This window comes from Dendrobates tinctorius, unplaced genomic scaffold (assembly GCF_039654945.1).
Source record: "Dendrobates tinctorius isolate UK_male_01 unplaced genomic scaffold, ASM3965494v1 ptg000188l, whole genome shotgun sequence".
Lineage (NCBI taxonomy): Eukaryota > Metazoa > Chordata > Amphibia > Anura > Dendrobatidae > Dendrobates > Dendrobates tinctorius.
Genome location: NW_027361855.1, coordinates 2,128,331 through 2,147,317, shown reverse-complemented (window position 1 = coordinate 2,147,317; position 18,987 = coordinate 2,128,331). Strand labels below are relative to the sequence as shown.

At 42.9% G+C, this 18,987-nt stretch overlaps 1 protein-coding gene across 2 annotated transcripts in view; it reads right to left on the bottom strand.

Annotated features, from left to right (window-relative positions):
- CCNYL1 (cyclin Y like 1) overlaps nucleotides 1–18,987 on the bottom strand; it is a 231,039-nt gene that overhangs the window by 28,897 nt on the left and 183,155 nt on the right. For both annotated transcript variants that reach the window (XM_073552247.1, XM_073552246.1), the window contains exon 8: nucleotides 10,901–11,067. In XM_073552247.1, the coding sequence (XP_073408348.1) occupies nucleotides 10,901–11,067 (167 nt within the window). The remainder of the gene's footprint in view (nucleotides 1–10,900; nucleotides 11,068–18,987) is intronic.

Sequence of the window (18,987 nt, the reverse complement as noted above, 5' to 3'; positions counted from 1 at the left end):
GGTAACCCTAAATGAAGGTCAATGTACACAGGTGGCTGAATTGAAGGAATTGCTTAATCACCCATTTACTGTGACTAAAAAATTACAAGCTGAGGATTTAACTCCTGGCATTTTCATAAGGGAGTGGAAGAATTTGCTATTTTGCCTGTCCCAAAGAGCAGGTTTAATCGCAGATGGCATTTCTGCTTCAATGAAACGGAGAGACACACAGCTATTTGAAAATAAAATTTTTCTGGCAGCTGTTTATGTCGACCCAAGTCATCGTATACTGCTTGATGATCAACAGCTTACTAAAGGAAAAGAAGTTCTGACTGAGGTAGCAGTCAGGATGACTGGCCTACAGGAGGACTGCCAGGCGCAAGAGGACTTGGGTCCTGACAGTGCTACTGCTGCCATATCTTCATCCTCATCAGATGCGGAGTTTGACCTTGACAAGTATTTGGATGACATGGAGCAGGCAAAGCATTGCCACAAGGAAAAAGATTTCACTCCGTCTCCTATAGCAAGTAGATTGACCATATTTCAGCAATATGCTTCACTTGCTCTCAAAGAAATAGAAAAATTCAACCGTTCATCAAAACTGACTGTGCATGAGACAATTCCTTTATACCCGGAAATTGTTAGAGATGTTGCTCATGTGGTTACGGCTTTGCCTCCAACCCAAGTTAGTGTAGAGAGGTTGCTCTCTAGCCTTAGAATTATTAGGTCAGATTTGAGGTCATCTATGAAGGAGGATCTGATGGAGGCAATTCTATTTCTTAGAACAAATTCATAGACTGCACAAATGTTATTTATGTTTTTGTTGAAAACTGTTTTTTGCCACTTACATAGTTTACTACATAGCGTTATATATATATATATATATATATATATATATATATATATATATATATATATATACACACATACACACACACACTATATATTCGATATTACATAGTGTATTACATATTTACAATTTATTAGTTTTTTGTGTTCTAAAGTTGTATTCCAATAATATATATTATGTTCTGTCTAAATATCTTAAGTATTGTATCATAAAAATGATTAAATGTCTGATGTTCACATTGCACTACAATACATTTTTCACTTAAATATAAGCAATATATGTGGGAGTCGGAGTCGTGGAATCGGTGTAAGGGAAATTTAGGAGTCTGAGTCGCAGGTTTGGCTTACAGACTCCACAGCCCCCCTCCTGCCTATAGCAATATAGGATTTTGAGATATTTATCCACCCTCCTATGAGACCATTTGGTCTTTATATTAGGAGTACCTTGCAAAAAATGTTTTCTATGTACGTGTTTTTTGTGCATTTTTCAGTGTTTAGTACGTCATGGGTATACCAGAGCCTGTAGGTCTACAACCAGGGTGCCAACCTCTGCTGACAGGTAGGGTGATTTCTTAGGGAGAGATTAGCCTTAGGTTACCATACTTATTTCCTGTTGGCTCAGATACTTTTTTTTTCTTAAAATCAGATTATTTTTATTAAACAGTTTTAACTTACAAAACTAGCACACAGTTTTAACATACAGATTTGAGACATACCTCTTATACACAACCCAACCCTCCCCCCCATTATCAAATTGTAACTAAATATAACCGTGGGTCCCTTAGAATGTGACCTATAAATGTATAGTAGAAAAAAGGGAGAAACATAAAAAAAACAATTTTTAAGGGGGACAGTATGAAACAAGATAAGACTTGTACAGCATAGAACTATGAACAGTCAGGCACATAGTACAAGAAGAGCAATAGACATATCCATGAAACCTATTCATAAAGCAAGACATCATATGGAACCAAGAGGGAGTAAGGGGAACCATAATTAACGAAGCATAGGGAACAGATTCTCCAGCAGCAAAATTTGGGATGGCAAACCCGGGGTGTTAAGCCAGGGGCTCCAGATTTTATTAAATTTTCCTATAGCTTTTCTTTTAATATACACTCCTTTTTCCAGCCTTATAGAACTAGTGACTCTATTAATAAACTCCTCCACCGTCAGGGGTGCAGATTGCTTCCAGTGCAAGGCAATAATTTTCTGTGCTATATATAGAATTCTAGCCATACCGATCGCCAGCGGGTCTTCCACAGGAATAACCGGTATAATACCCAGCACACAGACCTTTGGATCAGGGAGTAATCTTGTATCAAACTCTTGCCAACGTATTTAGAATATTACAATATTCCAGAACTGTCCAAGTCGAGAACACTCCCAGAACATAAGGTGTGCATCAGGTAGGCTACATCGGGGGCAGCACGAGTCACTCCTTATCGTGATTTTGTGCAGGAACGCAGGCGTTTTATATTTCCTATGTATTAGATACACCTGCGATAATCTCTGGGCCTCTGATAGCAAAAGACAGGGCACTGAACTCAACACACTGTCCCATTGATCATCTGAGAGCTGGCCAACATCCTCCTCCCATCTAGCTTTGGTGCAAAGCGGGTACATATCGTGGAATGCATTGAGAAGTATTCTATAGATGGAGGAAATCAGTCCTCTTCTGGAGCCCAAGCCCCCCACCAACACTGTCAAGGGATTAGGGTCTATTGTTATGAATGGGTCACCGAGGAGAAAAAAGCAAAACAAGCTAAGTCACAGAAAACCCAGAGGTTGGTAACTATGCAGATCCCTGATCCTACCACACAACTAGCAGCAGCCGTGGAGCGTACCTACGATGTTCCTAGATGCTTCATCACAGCCGGAGGACTAAATAAGCCTGAAGCATGAAAAGGGGAAAACTAATTGCCCAGAGCAGACCCCAAAGGAATAGCTAGCCCCCACACATGTATATGTCTGCAAACCCTGTCTTATGAGGAAAGGTTGCAGGATTTGGGATTGTTTAGTTTGCAAAAGCGAAGACTGAGAGGAGACTTAATAGCGGTCTACAAATATCTAAAGGGCTGTCACATTGTAGAAGGATCAACTTTATTCTCATTTACACAAGGAAAGACTAGAAGCAATGGGATGAAACTGAATGGGAGGAGACACAGATTAGATATTAGAAAAAACTTTTTGACAGTTGAGTGGAACAAGCTGCCACGAGAAGTGGTGAGTTCTACTTCAATGGAAGTCTTCAAACAGAGGCTGGACAGACATCTGACTGGGATGATATAGTGAATCCTGCTTTGAGCAGGGGGTTGGACCAGATGGCCAAGGAGGTCCCTTCCAACTATACGATTCTATTATTCTATGACGGTGAAACAAGATGAAGGCACAAACACAGGCAGGAAAATAGGCTGAGCAAACGATGGGGCCCAAACTAACTAGAAAGGAAAGGAAAGACTGTCTGCAACCTGCAAAAAACCCTACAAAAATAATGTCCAACACTTCTGATAGCAAAATTAACCCTGAAGTCACTAGACTTCTCCCACTATATCAGTACTCTGAAATATTCTGAGACAGAGCAAAAAGAGACCAAACTAGTAAGGGACAAAAAGCAAATTGGCAAAATACTGATAAATAAGAGTGGAAATTCAGCACAGCCCCCAGCCGGGGCTGGCTGACCACACAAAAAACTGAATAGACCAACAAAATCAAGTGTGAACATTAGCAGAAAAACTTAGCTTTAGATGACTGGAACAGAGCTGAAAACCAAGAGCTGACAAGCCAGAAGGAATCACCAACAACTGAATAGGGCGTCGGCTGTCTTAAATCCAATATGAGACTCCTGAGGTCCAATCGTCATCCTCATTCTCAGGTGGCAGCTCTCCACCGATCAAATCAGCCTCACTACCTCCTGTTACCACCAGACGGAGTCTGGAAGGAGAACTCACAACTGGAGAACCAGAGAATGAACTCACAACAGTCTATACTAAGATCTCTAGTTTTGATTTGAGCTGCATACGCATGCCAGAGCTGTAAAAATCTGTAGAAAAACCTATGGGGAATGTCAAATTCAGTGCGCAGTTGTTCAAACTGTTTTAATGTATTTTTAGACTGAATGTGTGTCACCGTCATCACCCCCTTCGCCTCCCAATCAGAGCACCATTCTAAAGTTTGAAATTCCAGAAGACTAGGATTATGCCACAATGGTGTAAACAAAGAGCAATCAGAACCACCCAACAGGTGCTTTCCTCTATCCCAAACCTTATAGATCAGGGCCAGAGTTGGAGCTTGAGATAATTTGTTTCCCCCTCCCCGGGCGTCTACCATATACATTGGTACTCTCCAGGGGCTATACTGAAATGCCAGTTGTCCATTTTTCTCCAGTGCACCACACTGATCCCAACCCTTCAGTTGCTGAATCTGAGCCGCCAGATAGTAGATCCAAGCATTCGGGATAGCCAGCCCCCCATTTGTTTTTTTTCTCTTTGTAGGTACTCCAGACGGCTTCGAGCCTGCTTTTTTTTCCCTAAGTAATTGTCTGAATAACCTATGAGCCCTCTGAAAGCACCATGCCGGGATCCACACCGGGGAGTTGTGAAGTATATGAGCAGCTGGGGCATTAAAACCATTTTGATGAGATTTCCTCACCCAACAACTGATAGGGTAAGTCTACACCATGCATCAATTTTAGTAACAAATCTATCTAACAGGAGTGTCAGATTAAGAGGCACATAGTCAACAGGTTTAGCTGTAACATCGATCCCCAGATACTTAAATTCTGTTACCAGTTTAATATTGGTTTCCTCTAACCTCTGCGTGTCCACACCCGGGTCTATAGGCATAAGTACCGATTTGTTCCAATTCATAAGGAGGCCCGACCACTTACCAATTCCTCAAGGAAAGCCATAACTGGTCTAATAGAGGAAGAGGCATCCCCCAGATACAGAAGCATGTTGTCCGCATAGAGCGAGATGGGTTCCTCCAGGTCCCCCACCCTAAATCCCCGCACTTACTTAGAGGCCCTAATAATACATGCTAAGGGTTCAATAGCAAATAGGAGGGGTGACAGAGGACATCCCTGTCTTGTTCCCCTCCCCATCACCACCACCCCAGACAACTCACCATTGACCCTAATCCTAGCTGACGGACTATTATAGAGTAGCTTAATGAGGGCCAAGAACTTAGGGCCAAACTCCATTCTTTCTAAAATCTTCCAAAAATAACTCCACGCAAACGTATCAAAGGCCTTAGCTGCGTCAAGCGATAGCACCGCCGTAGCCCCCGCCTAAGGAGAACTTAACTGTATATTGAGGAACAACCGACGCAAATTAATGGCAGTAGACTTCCCCGGCATGAACCCCGACTGATCCTCATGAATGAGCCCAGCATTAACCTTAGCCAGTCTGACCGAGAGAACTTTGGCAAGAATTTTAACATCCATCTGGAGTAGAGAAATGGGCCTGTAAGATTCAGGATGGAGGGGATCCTTACCCTGCTTAAGGATGACCACTATAATAGCCTCTAGCATGGATGGAGGGAGCTGTCCCGTATCACTTGCAGATTGAAAGACTTTTAGCAGCAGAGGCAATAAAACACTATGAAGCGTTTGTAAAATTCACGAGGGATACCGTCCGACCCTGGGGCCTTCTCATTCGGAAACCCTGAAAGCGCATACTCCAACTCCTCAATCATCAGGGGCCTATCCAACTCCTCAACTGCCTGCTTAGAAAGTTTAGGAAGTTTTATCTTAGACAGATATGTGTCCATTTCTCCCTCGCAAGGCGGGGCCCTAGAAGCATGCAGTTCAGAATAGTACTTTTTAAACTCTGCTAAGATGTCCTTATTATCTGTGATAGTTACCCCATCTGTATTATGTAAACTCAATATATGGGCCAAGCCCTCCTGTGCCTTAATAACAGAAGCCAATAGGTGTCCCGTACTTTCTCCCGCCTCAAAGAACGTCTGCTCATAGAAAAAACATTTATGCTCCGCTTTGTCAAGTAAATGGTCTGAGTATACTTTCTGAGCCTCTTCCCACTGCCTCCTACTGGAGTCTGATGATGTAGTAGTAAATTCATGTTCATATTTATCTACCTCTTCACGAAGGAAGGATGTCAAACTTCTGGATTTGGACTTAAATTGGTAAATTTCTTTTGAAAGAACCCCTCTACAAAACGCCTTAAGAGCATCCCAGACAATGTTTAGCGGGGTGGTGTCAATATTATGATGTAGATATTCCTTAATACACCCTTCTATAGTATTCCCATTTATCAGAAGAAGCCAATTTGGGTTTAGCCGCCATGGGGCCCAACTCCTCACTCCGTCAGCTCCCCATCTCATCTGCACTCTAATGGGTGAGTGGTCCGAAACACTTCTTAAGTATTTGACTTCGGCCACCAGAGTCAGCATCGAATCAGAGCCTATCACCAAGTCATTTCTTGACAATGTGTGGTGGGATGAGGAGTAACAGGAATAGGATTTTTTAGCCGCCAAATATCATGAAGACCCAACTCAGTAAGTGCAGCAGCCATTTTCATGGGGGGGGGGGGAAAGCTCTGATATATTACCTGAGTGGAATTTGTCCCAGAAGGGATGGAGGTAGTTGTCCCCCAACATTAGGACTGACTGGGGCAGGAGGGTTTTTGCTAATAAAGAGATTTTCCTAAGAACTTCACCAGAGGAGGAGGATGGGATGTACATGGCAACCAATATCATATGAATGCTATAAACAGAGCAGACTAGACAAACATATCTTCCATCTGCATCAATAGAAGGGCTGTCACACAAAAACGGGATGGAGCGATGAATTAGAATGCTAACCCCTCAAGCATGCGTGGAATACACTGAGTGGAATGACGCACCCACCCAGGGGTTTCTAAGTGTCTGGAGATTGTCCCTGACTAAATGTGCTTCTGTCAAGCAAACAATAGCTGGGTGATATTTATGGAGGAATGAAAAAATTGCATACCTTTTATTGGCGTTCCCCAACCCTCTTACGCTCCAGGCCAATAGGTTCACGTTTTGAGCCATATCATATTTATATAATTGTTTACCACAATATCCAAATTATCTAAGTTAACTAATGCCTGCATAATATAACTGAAACCTGGGCCCCCTAGGGAGCATCTGTTCCATACTGAAACCCCCATACACAAACCCAAACAATATCCACACAATGAAACATTTCTCTCTAGAAGAGAGATTAGGGGCCTTTAAGAAAACTAGGCCAACACCGCAGTTAAGGCAATGTGTCATGCACATAGGCAGATACAAAAATGTCCACGCAGGGAGACCCGCCATCCGGCGGGACTAGATGGTACTCAGCCCCTTCTCAAGTTCAAGTCAACCAAAAATCTACTCGAGTTTTGGTGTGGTAGGACAAACAATTTAAGGCTATCCCGCATATCATCCAGATCCACAGCTGCAAGGATGAAAAAATCCAAGTGCAAGTGGATATGAAAGCCACCAGCTTAGCAACAGATGCCATAGAAATTGCCAGAAAGTGCTGGTGTCGATGTATGCTCCTTCGTAAGTCTTTCTCGTTATCATCAAGCCAGTCCAGGGTGGCTTTTGGAGAGTCAAAAGAAATGAGTAGTCCCCTTGGCCACCATATGTAGCTTGGCTGGGTAGAGCATAACATAGGGAATTTGGATGTTCCTCAGACGTTTCTTGATATCTAGAAATTGCGCCCTCTTTTTCTGCACCTCCAGGGAAAAGTCTGGATATAAACCCATTTGCCATCAATGGTGAGTTCCTGAAGTTCTCTAGCCTGCCTGAGGATGGCGTCTTTATCTTTGTAATGCAGGAGTTTCAGGAGAATGGGCAGTGGGGGTGTCCCAGGTGGGGGAGGCCGAGTCGGGACCCTACGCGCCCTCTCTATGGAAAAAAACGGAGAGAGAATGTCCTTTCCCATGGCACCTGTCAGCCACGTCTCCAGAAAGGCAGCTGGATTTCGGCCTTCCGCTCTCTCCGGGACCCCCACCAGGCACAGGTTGCTTCTGCGAGAGCGATTTTCCAAATCATCAACTTTGCTGATCAATAGAAATATATTGTGGATAGCTCTACCCAGGTCTCGAGTCACAGGGGTCAATTTATCTTCAGTAATGCCCACTCGCCTCTCCAACTCACCCACTCTCTCATTCACTGTGTGTAGATTATACTTTATACAGGATATGTCCGCTTTCATCTCTGCCATCTGAGTGGTTACATGCTTCAGAGTGGAATTACAGGCATTGATTGCTGCTAGAATCTCACTCAGCGTGGGTTCAGACATCGAGGAGTTAACCTGTGAACTGTCTCTCCCAGCCTCTCCATCCTTCCTGCTAGTCTCATCAGCCTGCTTTGTGGAGCTAACAGGGACCTTTGTACTCTCAGTCTCTGCAGATAATGAACTCTGCGCTCCTCCTCTCTGTCAGGGTGTTCATGAAGAGTGACTCTGGCAAACTTCTCAAGTTTAGCACCTGCATCTGAATTCCTGTTTGCAGGAGAGCAGTGTATAGTCGCCATCTTAGATTGTCCTCTCTTACCCCTTGCTGAGTTCATATCAGTCCTCCTGCTTCGGGAAGAAGCCACACTTAAGGCCCCGTCTCGCTAAGCGACTTACCAGCGATCCCGACACCGATATCAAGGTGTCAGGATCACTAGTAAGTCGCTATGTGATCGCTGGTGAGCTGTCACACAGACAGCTTCACCAGCGATCAGCACAGCGATGCCGAGCGCCCGGCATCGGTGGCCATCCTGTAAAAAATAGAATCAAAATAAAAAATATAGTTATTCTCACCATCCGACGTCGCGTTCAGTCATCCCGCCTCTCTCCACGCTCCGGTCCCAGTGATCCTTTGCATGAATGACCGCGAGATGTCACGGTCTCGCGGGATAACAAAGTCTCGCAGTCATTCGTGCAAAGGATCACTGGGACCGGAGCGTGGAGAGAGGCAGGATGGCTGAACGGGATGTCGGAAGGTGAGAATAAATATATTTTTTATTTTTTTTATTATTTTTTACACCTGATCGCTGGTCTCCCGCTGTCACACACAGCGATGCCTGCTGGCCAGCGGGAGACCAGCGACCAAAGAAATGTCCAGAGGTTTCTTGCAGCGATCAGCGATACCGGCAGGGGGGCCGCTCGCTGATCGCTGTCACACACAGCGATCTCGCTGGTGAGATCGCTGTTACGTCACAAAAGTTGTGACTCAGCAGCGATCTCGCTACCGAGATTGCTTAGTGAGACAGGGCCTTTATTCTCCAGATAATCTCTTTGTACAGGAGGATTTGGGTGAAAGAGCAGAGGGGGGTCACAGATAGCAAATATCACCGGTGGCAGGATAAACACAGGATAATCTGCGGGAGCTCACACTTTGCAGTCTGCCCTACATGCCAGCCAGGCCACCGCCCATATACATTTACATTGCACTACTTTTTAAGCAAGAATTGAACTTTAATATATCAATAAAAGTTAATTCTTCAAATTCTTTTTTTCTCTCGTTTTTCTAAACATTATTATTGAGACCCTACTATTCCTAAAAGGTTGCCATTCTATAATTTTATCAATTTTTAAAACCAATCAACATTCGATATAGTTATCATGCCACCTGTATTCTTTGGGCTGATACAAAATCACACCAATACTACATCAATATTGTTTTTATATACTTTGGTGCTTTTGCACAAGAGAGGATTTAAAAAAATGTATATATACAGAAATACATATACACACATTATATACACACACACCTGGTACCTTTTTTGGGTACATACAACTTTTTGATCACACTTTCATTCTTTTTTTTTTGGTAGTAGCCATGAACAAAAGAAAATAAATGAAACTAATCTAGAACTGTATTTGAACTATGCAGTAAATAGTCATGTGAGCTGTAATAATGATTTTATACTTTACATGTTTTACTACTTTTTCAGAAGAAAAATTACTTTTTGCAAACAAAAATGACTTTCTTGGGCAATCGTATTTTAAGAGCATCAACCTTTTCACTTGTTTCTGTTTCCAGAACTGTAATGAGGGAGTGTTTGTGTAACGAGCTACAGTTTTTATTGGTAACACCTTGAAACCTGCAATTATTGAATACTCATCTTTATTTTATTTTAGTGTTTTCCACACGAGATGAAAAACTATAGTTTTATATTATCGTTACAAAAGGGGTACTACCAAAGGTATATTTTTTACATTAGTAAAAACAAAAAAGCCAAAATCCGTTTAACACTGCATCCAATGGGATGACAAAAGGAACAATCACACTGCTCAATTACCTCGGTCAATACTGAAAAGGGAATCTTAAGGCTTAAAGTTCCGGGATTGGAGCTATATCCTGTCCTAGAACACACAGTCTGCTTTTGCATGGGAACAATCCCAGAGACCGTATCATCTATCAGACATAACAGTATGGCCAAATGTGGTAAATCACGTTCAGTCTGGATGTAGTTACATCCATTTGCGAGAATGGGTTAAGTATTTCTAATTATGTACTTTGATTATTCTTTGTGGATGCACTAAATAAATTGGTTGATTTACTTAGCCATATATTGTTTTTTGTGGTGTCAGAGGTTGTGTCCAGGAAGAAGCCACACTAAAAGTGAAACTCAATTCAGATAGACAGCTTTGTTACATGGAACTACCATATTTTATTGCTGCTTATAAGTATTAATAGATATTTGCAGAATTTTGAACCAGTTGGGAGTTGACTGCACTACTCTCTCCTTAACAGAAAAGGATTAGGGTTATCTCCTGCGAAGGAAGTGTGGTGCTTAATCCCCTGAAGACATCCACAGTACATGTAGGAAGAAACCAGCTCTCACAAACCATTTACCATGCCCAAAACATTTGCACAAATGCATGGGCCAAACATGTTCAATAATTAAGAAGTTGCTGCATTACCAATGGCAGACAATAATAAAACACACAAAATCAAAAACAAAATGTGGTTTATTACAAGGTTTCTTTAGGGTTACTCGCTTACAGTCTGCTATTATAAAATATTTTTTTTTACTCATACATTAGTTAGTTATATTGAAAACTATAAGTAACTAAAATACAAAAAGGGAGAATATCCCAACTTACATGTCTTCCACTGTAATGTCTTTCAAAATCTGGCAGTAATCTACATTCCACACAGCCTGATCATCCCAAACCTTAGATGCCAGCAAGATTGCTCCCAATACAATTCTTTTCCAGTTACTGGGGCAAATATCAATTTCAGCATAAGTCAGAAGTCTTTCCAGGTAAACCTAGAACATGGACAACTGTTATCAATAGCAAGAATGCAGAAAAGAGGAGAGCAGATTTACCGCAGCATGACAACACTGACATCTAGTGGCCAAAACAAAACAGTGAGATCTTTTATCGTTCCTGAGGTGCACATAGACCCATGTCAGCTGATGTTTATGTATATGGCAACCAGTATTTCTGGGATCTGTCCCATAGGGTAGGTGGTCTGAGACAGTGCCAACATGGAGCATATATGTACATAAATGGGGAGGAAATAGGGCAAGTGCACTTTAGGAAGCAGACAGGCTAGCACATGCGTGCTTATCAGCATGGCAGCAGTAATATCTGCGGTATACAGACAAATAACACTGGTCATTATCAGAATGCAAAGAAATGGATCAGATTTTCATCTGTTTTTAAAGCACAAAAAAAAATGATGGGACAGAAAGAAAGGAAAGACTGCGTACATAAATCTATAAAATATCTCATTGCACTTTTTGCATTTAAGCAATTGGCACCTGTAGTTCTGAGGTTTCCCATTGGATTATAGTACTAACTTGTCAGCAGGATTGTGGGTTTTTTTTTCCCCCTAGCAAACTGTGATGGTGCCTGCGCAGTAGCATCTATCACATTCTGAATTATGAATTATGGCCAGTGCCATTTTGACGAAGAATTCCCCCCCCCCCTCAACAAATTTATATCGCTAAATAAAATGAATATATGGATATTATAGCTCTAATCATGCTATACAGCAGACACCACCGCCTGCATGATTTTTTTTAACAAACAATAAAAGATATACAGTATGTAAAATAGGGGGCAGGGCAGTGAGGGATCCGTGATCTGTCAGAAGCCATACACATGAATAGCTAACCAGAGCACCACATGAAGACCTCCCACAGGCCGCCCTGAAGCATGAGCATATCATTAACTCAAAACTGAAAATAAAGATTAAACTACAAAAGACTGTTTTCATCTCCCAGGTATCATTTTAATCAGTGTAACGGCGCTGACCTGACAGTGTCTGTAGGTTATTGTGCACAATCCTGCTGACAGGCTCCCTTTAAACCACCCATGTACAATTAGGGAGCTGTATATATCAGCTTCCCCACTATACTTATCACCAATGGAGGCCTCGGTGTATAAACTATCATGCATGGACAATAGTGATTCCTGGTAACATGAAGAGTCTCTGTATTTTCAATTATGTAATTATTAATAAAGTGATTATCTCTTTCACTTTGTGTCTGGTAGCCATCTTTTATAAGTTTATATACAGGTAGGTCCAGAAATATTTGGACAGTGACCAGATCTGTCATTTCAGCTCTGCAGGCCAATATTTTGAATATAAAATGAAATGACTGGGATACAACTGACATGAAGCAAAGGAAAGCCAGGCTAAAGTTTGCGAAAGACCATAGAGGACTGGAGTAAGGTAATCTCTGATGAGTCTAATTTTCAGCTTTGCCCAACACTTGGTCGTTTAATAGTTAGACGGAGACCTTGAGGGCGTACAAGCCACAGTGTCTTGCACCCACTGTGAAGTTTGGTGGAGGATCAGTGATGATCTGGGGATGCTTCTCCATGTCTGGAATTGGGCAGGTTAATCTTTGCTAAGGACGTATGAATCAAGTCGCATACAAGGTTATCCCTGGAAAAAAAGTGGATTTCTTCTGCTCAGGCACTGTTCCCCAACTCTGAGGACTGATTTTTCCAGCAGGACAATGCGACATGCCACACAGCAAGGTCAATGTGTGGATAAAAGACGACCAAATAAAATCCCTGTCATGGCAAGCCCAATCTCCAGACCTAAACCCCACTGGAAACCTCTGGAATGTAATCAAGAGGAAGATGAATAGTCACAAGCAATCAAACAAAGAACTGCTTAAATTTTTGTACCAGAAGTGGCATAAGGTCACCCAAAGGCAGTGTGAAAGACTGATGGAAAGCAAGCCAGACGCATGAAAGCTGTGATTAAAAATCATGGATATTCCACAAAATATTGAACTGAACTCTTCCTGAGTTAAAACATTAGTATTGTTGTTTCTAAATGATTATGAACTTATTTTCTTAGCATTATTTGAGGTCTGAAAGCATTGCATTTTTTGTTATTTGGAACATTTCTCATTTTCAGAAAATACAAAATTTAGTGCTTGGAAAATCGGAGACATGTCAGTAGCTGATCGAATAAAAGAGCAATTTACATTTTACTCAAAAATATACTTATAAAGAAAAAAAATCAGAGAAACTGACATTTTGCAGTGGTCTCTTCATTATTGCCAGAGCTGCATTTGGTATCTGCGTCTATATATTTGGTATCTGTGTACCCGCACTGAACTGGACAATCAGTGTCAGGTCAGTTTTACAATATAGTGAAAATGGAAAATAAAAAGTCCCAAAATCAATTGTGAAGGGGGCGTGGCTATGCCGTGACCGGGAGAGGATGCTGGTACAGAGAGCTCCACATCATCCTGTCAGATCCTGATCGTGGACCCCTTCCTGACAACACACCTGCGGCTGGCTGGACCCCCTTTGGATGCCGAGACCCCTGGGCACTCTGTGGCAGGTCGGGAGAGGGCTTCTGAGCGGGCGGCAGAGGTGATAGAAGCGGGCGGCTGGCTCCCCACGAGGCGGCGGCCATCTTGGGCGCGCAGCTCAGTTGCTGAGAGCTGCAGCGCCGACTCCCATTGCTGCACCGCCTTCGGGCAGTGAAGAAAACCAGCTGGCAATCTGAGGGGACACGCGGTGAGTGCCCTGGAAAATGGGCCCCGCGTGATATCCCTCTTCATTTACTGGCTCACTGTGCCGATCGGCGCCATTATTAGGGGAGGCTCTATGTGCCCCCCCCACTGTGGCTGCCTCTGCGGGGTTTCCTCCTCCCTCCCCGGGTCATTAAGATCTGGACAGTATCTGGCTATCGTCCTCGTGGTCCCTCGGTCACTAATTCATAATTAACTGTCGCCAGCCCCGCTACAATTCCCATCTGTAGTGGGAAATACCCGGATTACAAGTTTTAATTGTCCAGCTAAACCTCACTGCAGACAACCATGAGCCGACTTAAAAGGGGCGGGAGCGGCAGAAAAGCTGAAGGAATTTGCTAGAGTTGACCCCACTGAAAGTGCGTGACATAATAGGAGCACATCCTCTCAAACTCAGCGCAAAAATCGCCATTCTGGGGGTGAGGAGCCGGAACAGGAGGAATTGACCCTTAAGCATCGGAGCAGTTGATGCAGGCTCTCTCGTTGACCAGGACATCCCTGGCAGAGAGAATTGAGGATGTCTATACGGAGGTGGGGAGACTCCGTCAGGATATGCAGGCTATGAGGGGACGCATTACGGAGGTGGAGACAAGGGTGTCCAAGGTGGAAGATACCATTACACCCATGGAGGCTAAATTAACGAAGGTGGCGGGCTCCATGAATGCTTGGAAGCAGAAGGCGGATGATTTGGAAAATAGAATGCGCCGGAATAATATCCGTATTGTTGGACTGCCTGAGCGCTCGGAAGGTCAGCATCCTGACCAATTTCTGGAGGATTGGCTTAAGACCTCCTTGGGGGACGAATTCTCCACAATGTTCGCTGTTGAAAGAGCTCACAGGGTCCCCACAAGACCCCTGCCTCCGGGGACCCCACCTCGGCCGTTCCTTGCACGCCTGCTCAATTGCAAAGACAGATACCATTCTACATCTCGCACGCCTGAAAAGTCCTATCAAGTTCAACAATGCCGTTTCCACGGATTTCTCCATGGAACTGCAGAAGCAACGGGCACAATTCTTCGAGGTCAAGAAGCGACTCAAAGATAGGAACATTGTTTATTCGATGATATATCCAGCCCGGCTCCGGATTGTCCATGAAGGCTCCTCCGTATTTTTTACAGATCCGGCGGAGGCGACTGAGTGGCTACGGTCCCATAGGGGATCCCCTGCGAAAGATTCCTAATGTGGCGACTGTTACCTTGAATCCTCTCAATCAACGGTCTAATTGGAGCTCTCTCGGCGAGTTCCCAGATGCCAGCTATACCGGACACTGTATACAGTGATGGTATCCCCTTGTTTACCTTTTGATGAGGGCGTAAGACTGTACGCCTATGTTATTAGGTTCCTGTTTTGCTTTTTCTTTCTTAAAAGTTTTACTTTTTATAATTGTTTAGATGTAGGCCGCAGCCGACGCCAAATTCTGCTATCTATGTGGGTTCTCTGCACCTGGTTCAGGCATCATCATGTATTATATCCAGATAGACGGGAATGGGTTATGAGGTGATTTGTATGACCTGGAATGAGGCATAAAAACCCCTCGGAAAAAAATTAAAGTGTTCTCACAAATTAGACATTACCATCCTCACGTTGTGGCTCTAGTGGAGACGCATTTGACCAGAGATACGGTTCGATGGGTACAGAAACCGTGGGAGCAATGGTTTATACATGCTTTTCATACCAGCTACTCAAGGGGAGTTTCACTGTTAATTCATAAGGATGTTCGGTGGGAGGTTAGGGAGGCCCGGAAAGACCCCGAAGGACGATTTGTGTTTGTGCATGCACTGATTCATTCTCAGAAATATGTCATCCTTTGTATTTATAATTCCCCTCCAGCCAATATATCAATTATTCGGAAGGCCTTGAGCTTTGCTTTGGGAATTACCCAGACGCACATGTCATCTGTATGGGAGATTTCAATTTAGTCATGAACAGCCATTTGGATAAATTGAGACTGGGTGATGGAATACAGGGTGGGGTTTCCCCTCCGGGTACATCCCAACTGTCACAATTCATGGCGGGTAGCGGGTGGTTGGATCTATGGAGGGTGCGCCATCCAGAGACAAGGGAGTATACTTGTCATTCCTCCACTAAGCGCTCTGTCTCGTATAGATTACATTTTTGGGTCTAGCGGTCTCGCGACGTGGGTGGATATCAAACATGGAAGTAGGGGGATTTCAGATCATAGTCCAGTTATTCTCAAGCTTAAATTTGGGCCATTGACCTATAGGATAACATGGAAGTTGAAACCTTTTTGGCTGAAGTTGATAACATCCCCTGATAGAACGATAGATCAATTACATTGCTTCGTCTCATCCCATCCCGAACCCTGAAATATTAATGTATTCTGGGATGCTCGTAAAGATTATTTACGGGGTTGCTTACCCTCTACAATTTCTCATATTAAGCGAGAAACATCGAAGGAGGATGGCGAGATGGAGCGACGTCTGAAAGACTCGGAGGCAGCCTATATATTGGATCAAACTAACAGTAACAGGGTAGAATGGCTGACCGCTCAAAGGCTATATGCTCAATACACTGACACTAAAACGAAACGTAAATTATTTGTTGCCCAGCAGTCTTGAAATGGGGAATCAGGCGAGTAAATTTCTGGCATATTTAGTACGACAGCACAATGCTACTAACACAATTCTACAGATTCGTGACTCAGATGGTACTTTGGTTTCCTCAACTGAAGAGATACTAAAATGTTTTTCTGACTATTATGGTTCATTGTACAATTCTAAGACTGATGGGGATGGCCTGGAGTGTTTAAATTATTTGTTAGATATAGAATTTCCTAAGCTAAGCCCTTCCAAATAGGCCTTTATTGATGCAGAGTTTACTCTGGAGGAGGTAGAGGATGCCATAAAAGGCATGGCCTCTGGGAAGGCCCCTGGGCCGGATGGATTTCCTGTGGAGTTATATAGGAAATATCAGGATATACTGGCACCCCTTTTGTTGACAGTGTTTCGTGGGATTTGGGAGGGGGGGATGCATGCCGGAGTCCTTTTATGAGGCCAATATAATAGTTCTTAAAAAGGAGGGGGAGGACCCTTTAGATTGTGGATCTTATAGGCCAATATCACTAGTAAATGTGGATTATAAAATTTTTACAAAAATTTTAGCCAAAAGAGTAAATTCAGTCACATTAGATCTTGTACACCCTGATCAGACGGGTTTTATGCCGGGTAAGAGTACTTCCATAAATATCAGACGAGTCCAGTCAGTGGTCCAATATAGCTCTTTGGTACCAGATAATGAATGGGCACTGACATCGCTGGATGCGGCCAAGGCCTTTGACTCGCTTGAATGGCCTTTTCTCCGTGCATGCTTACAGAGATATGGATTTGGTGAAAGATTCCAAAAATGGGTTAATGTTATATACATGAAGCCTAAGGCCCGGGTTATTGTAAATAACTCCATATCTGAATCATTTTCACTGCATAGAGGAACTCGTCAGGGGTGTCCCCTTTCCTCGGCCCTTTTTGCTCTTGCTATTGAGGCGCTGGCAATACGTATAAAATCCTCCCCTAATAGTGCTGGTATAGAAATAGCGGATCGGATAGATACCATAGGCCTATATGCTGACGATATGGTGATATTTATGGACAAAACTGAAGAGACCCTGGCAAGCGTGATCACTACCATAAATAAATTCAGTACATATTCTGGCCTACACATAAGTTGGGAGAAATCTGCTTTGATGCCTCTTTCCCACACTCCACTGCCACGACTTGAGTCTCTCTCCTTACTGCCCATTGTAACTAGTTTTAAATATTTGGGTGTTCATATCTCTCAAGGTAGTAAATTTGATCTGCAACTCAATATACAACCATTGCTGGAGATGGTCAGGGGTAAATTCGCGATCTGGGGTAAACTTCCACTGTCTGTAGCCGGACGTATTAATTTAATTAAGATATTACTCCCTAATAGTGTTGAGCGATACCAGCCGATACTGAAAAATATCGTATCGGAATGGATCGGCCGATCTAAAAAAAAGTATCGGGTATTGCCGATTCCAATCCCGGAAGTCCCATTCAAGTCAATGGGACAGAAATATCGGAATTGAAAAAAACCCCTCTCTTGCCTTGTACAGCCTGTTCGGGAGGGGGGGAAGTGTGGACGGTGCGTGGGCGGACACTGTGCGTGTCTGTGTGTGCGGGCGGGGTCTGTATGGGCCTCTCGGGGGCCTGTGCAGCTGTTGGTGGTCTGTATGGGCCTCTCGGGGCCTGTGCCGGCTGCCGGTGGTCTGTATGGGCCTCTCGGGGGGCCTGTGCCGGCTGTCGGTGGTCTGTACGGGCCTGCCGGGGGTCTTTTGTGTGTGCAGGCATCGTCTGATGGGACTACAAGTCCCATCGGGCGATGCCTGCTACACTGACAGTGATTGACACATTAGCCAATGATGGGACAGTAGTAGTCCCATCATCCGGCTAATGTGTTGAATGTAAAAAAAAAACAAAAAAACAAAAACATACTACATACACACTACATACATACTACATATATACATACTACATACTTACTACATATATACATACTACATACATACTACATATATGCATAATACATACATACTACATTCATATAACATACATATATACTACATACATACAACATACATACTACACATATACAACATTCATACAACATACATACTACATATATACAACATTCATACAACATACATACTACATATATACAACATACATATATACTACATACATGCTACATATATACTACATTCATACAACATACATACTACATACATGCTTCATATATACTACATTCATACAACATACATAGTACATACATACTACATACCATTATCTGGTACTACATTCATACAACATACAAATATACTACATACAGTCATATGTAAAAGTTTGGGCACCCCTATTAATGTTAACCTTTTTTCTTTATAACAATTTTGGTTTTTGCAATAGCTATTTCAGTTTCATATATCTAATAACTGATTGACTCAGTTATATTTCTGGATTCAAATGAGGTTTATTGTACTAACAGAAAATGTGCAATCTGCATTTAAACAAAATTTGACTGGCGCAAAAGTATGGGCACCTCAACATAAAAGTGACATTAATATTTCGTAGATCCTCCTTTTGAAAAAAAATTAACAGCCTCTAGTCGCTTCCTGTAGCTATTAATGAGTTCCTGGATCCTGGATGA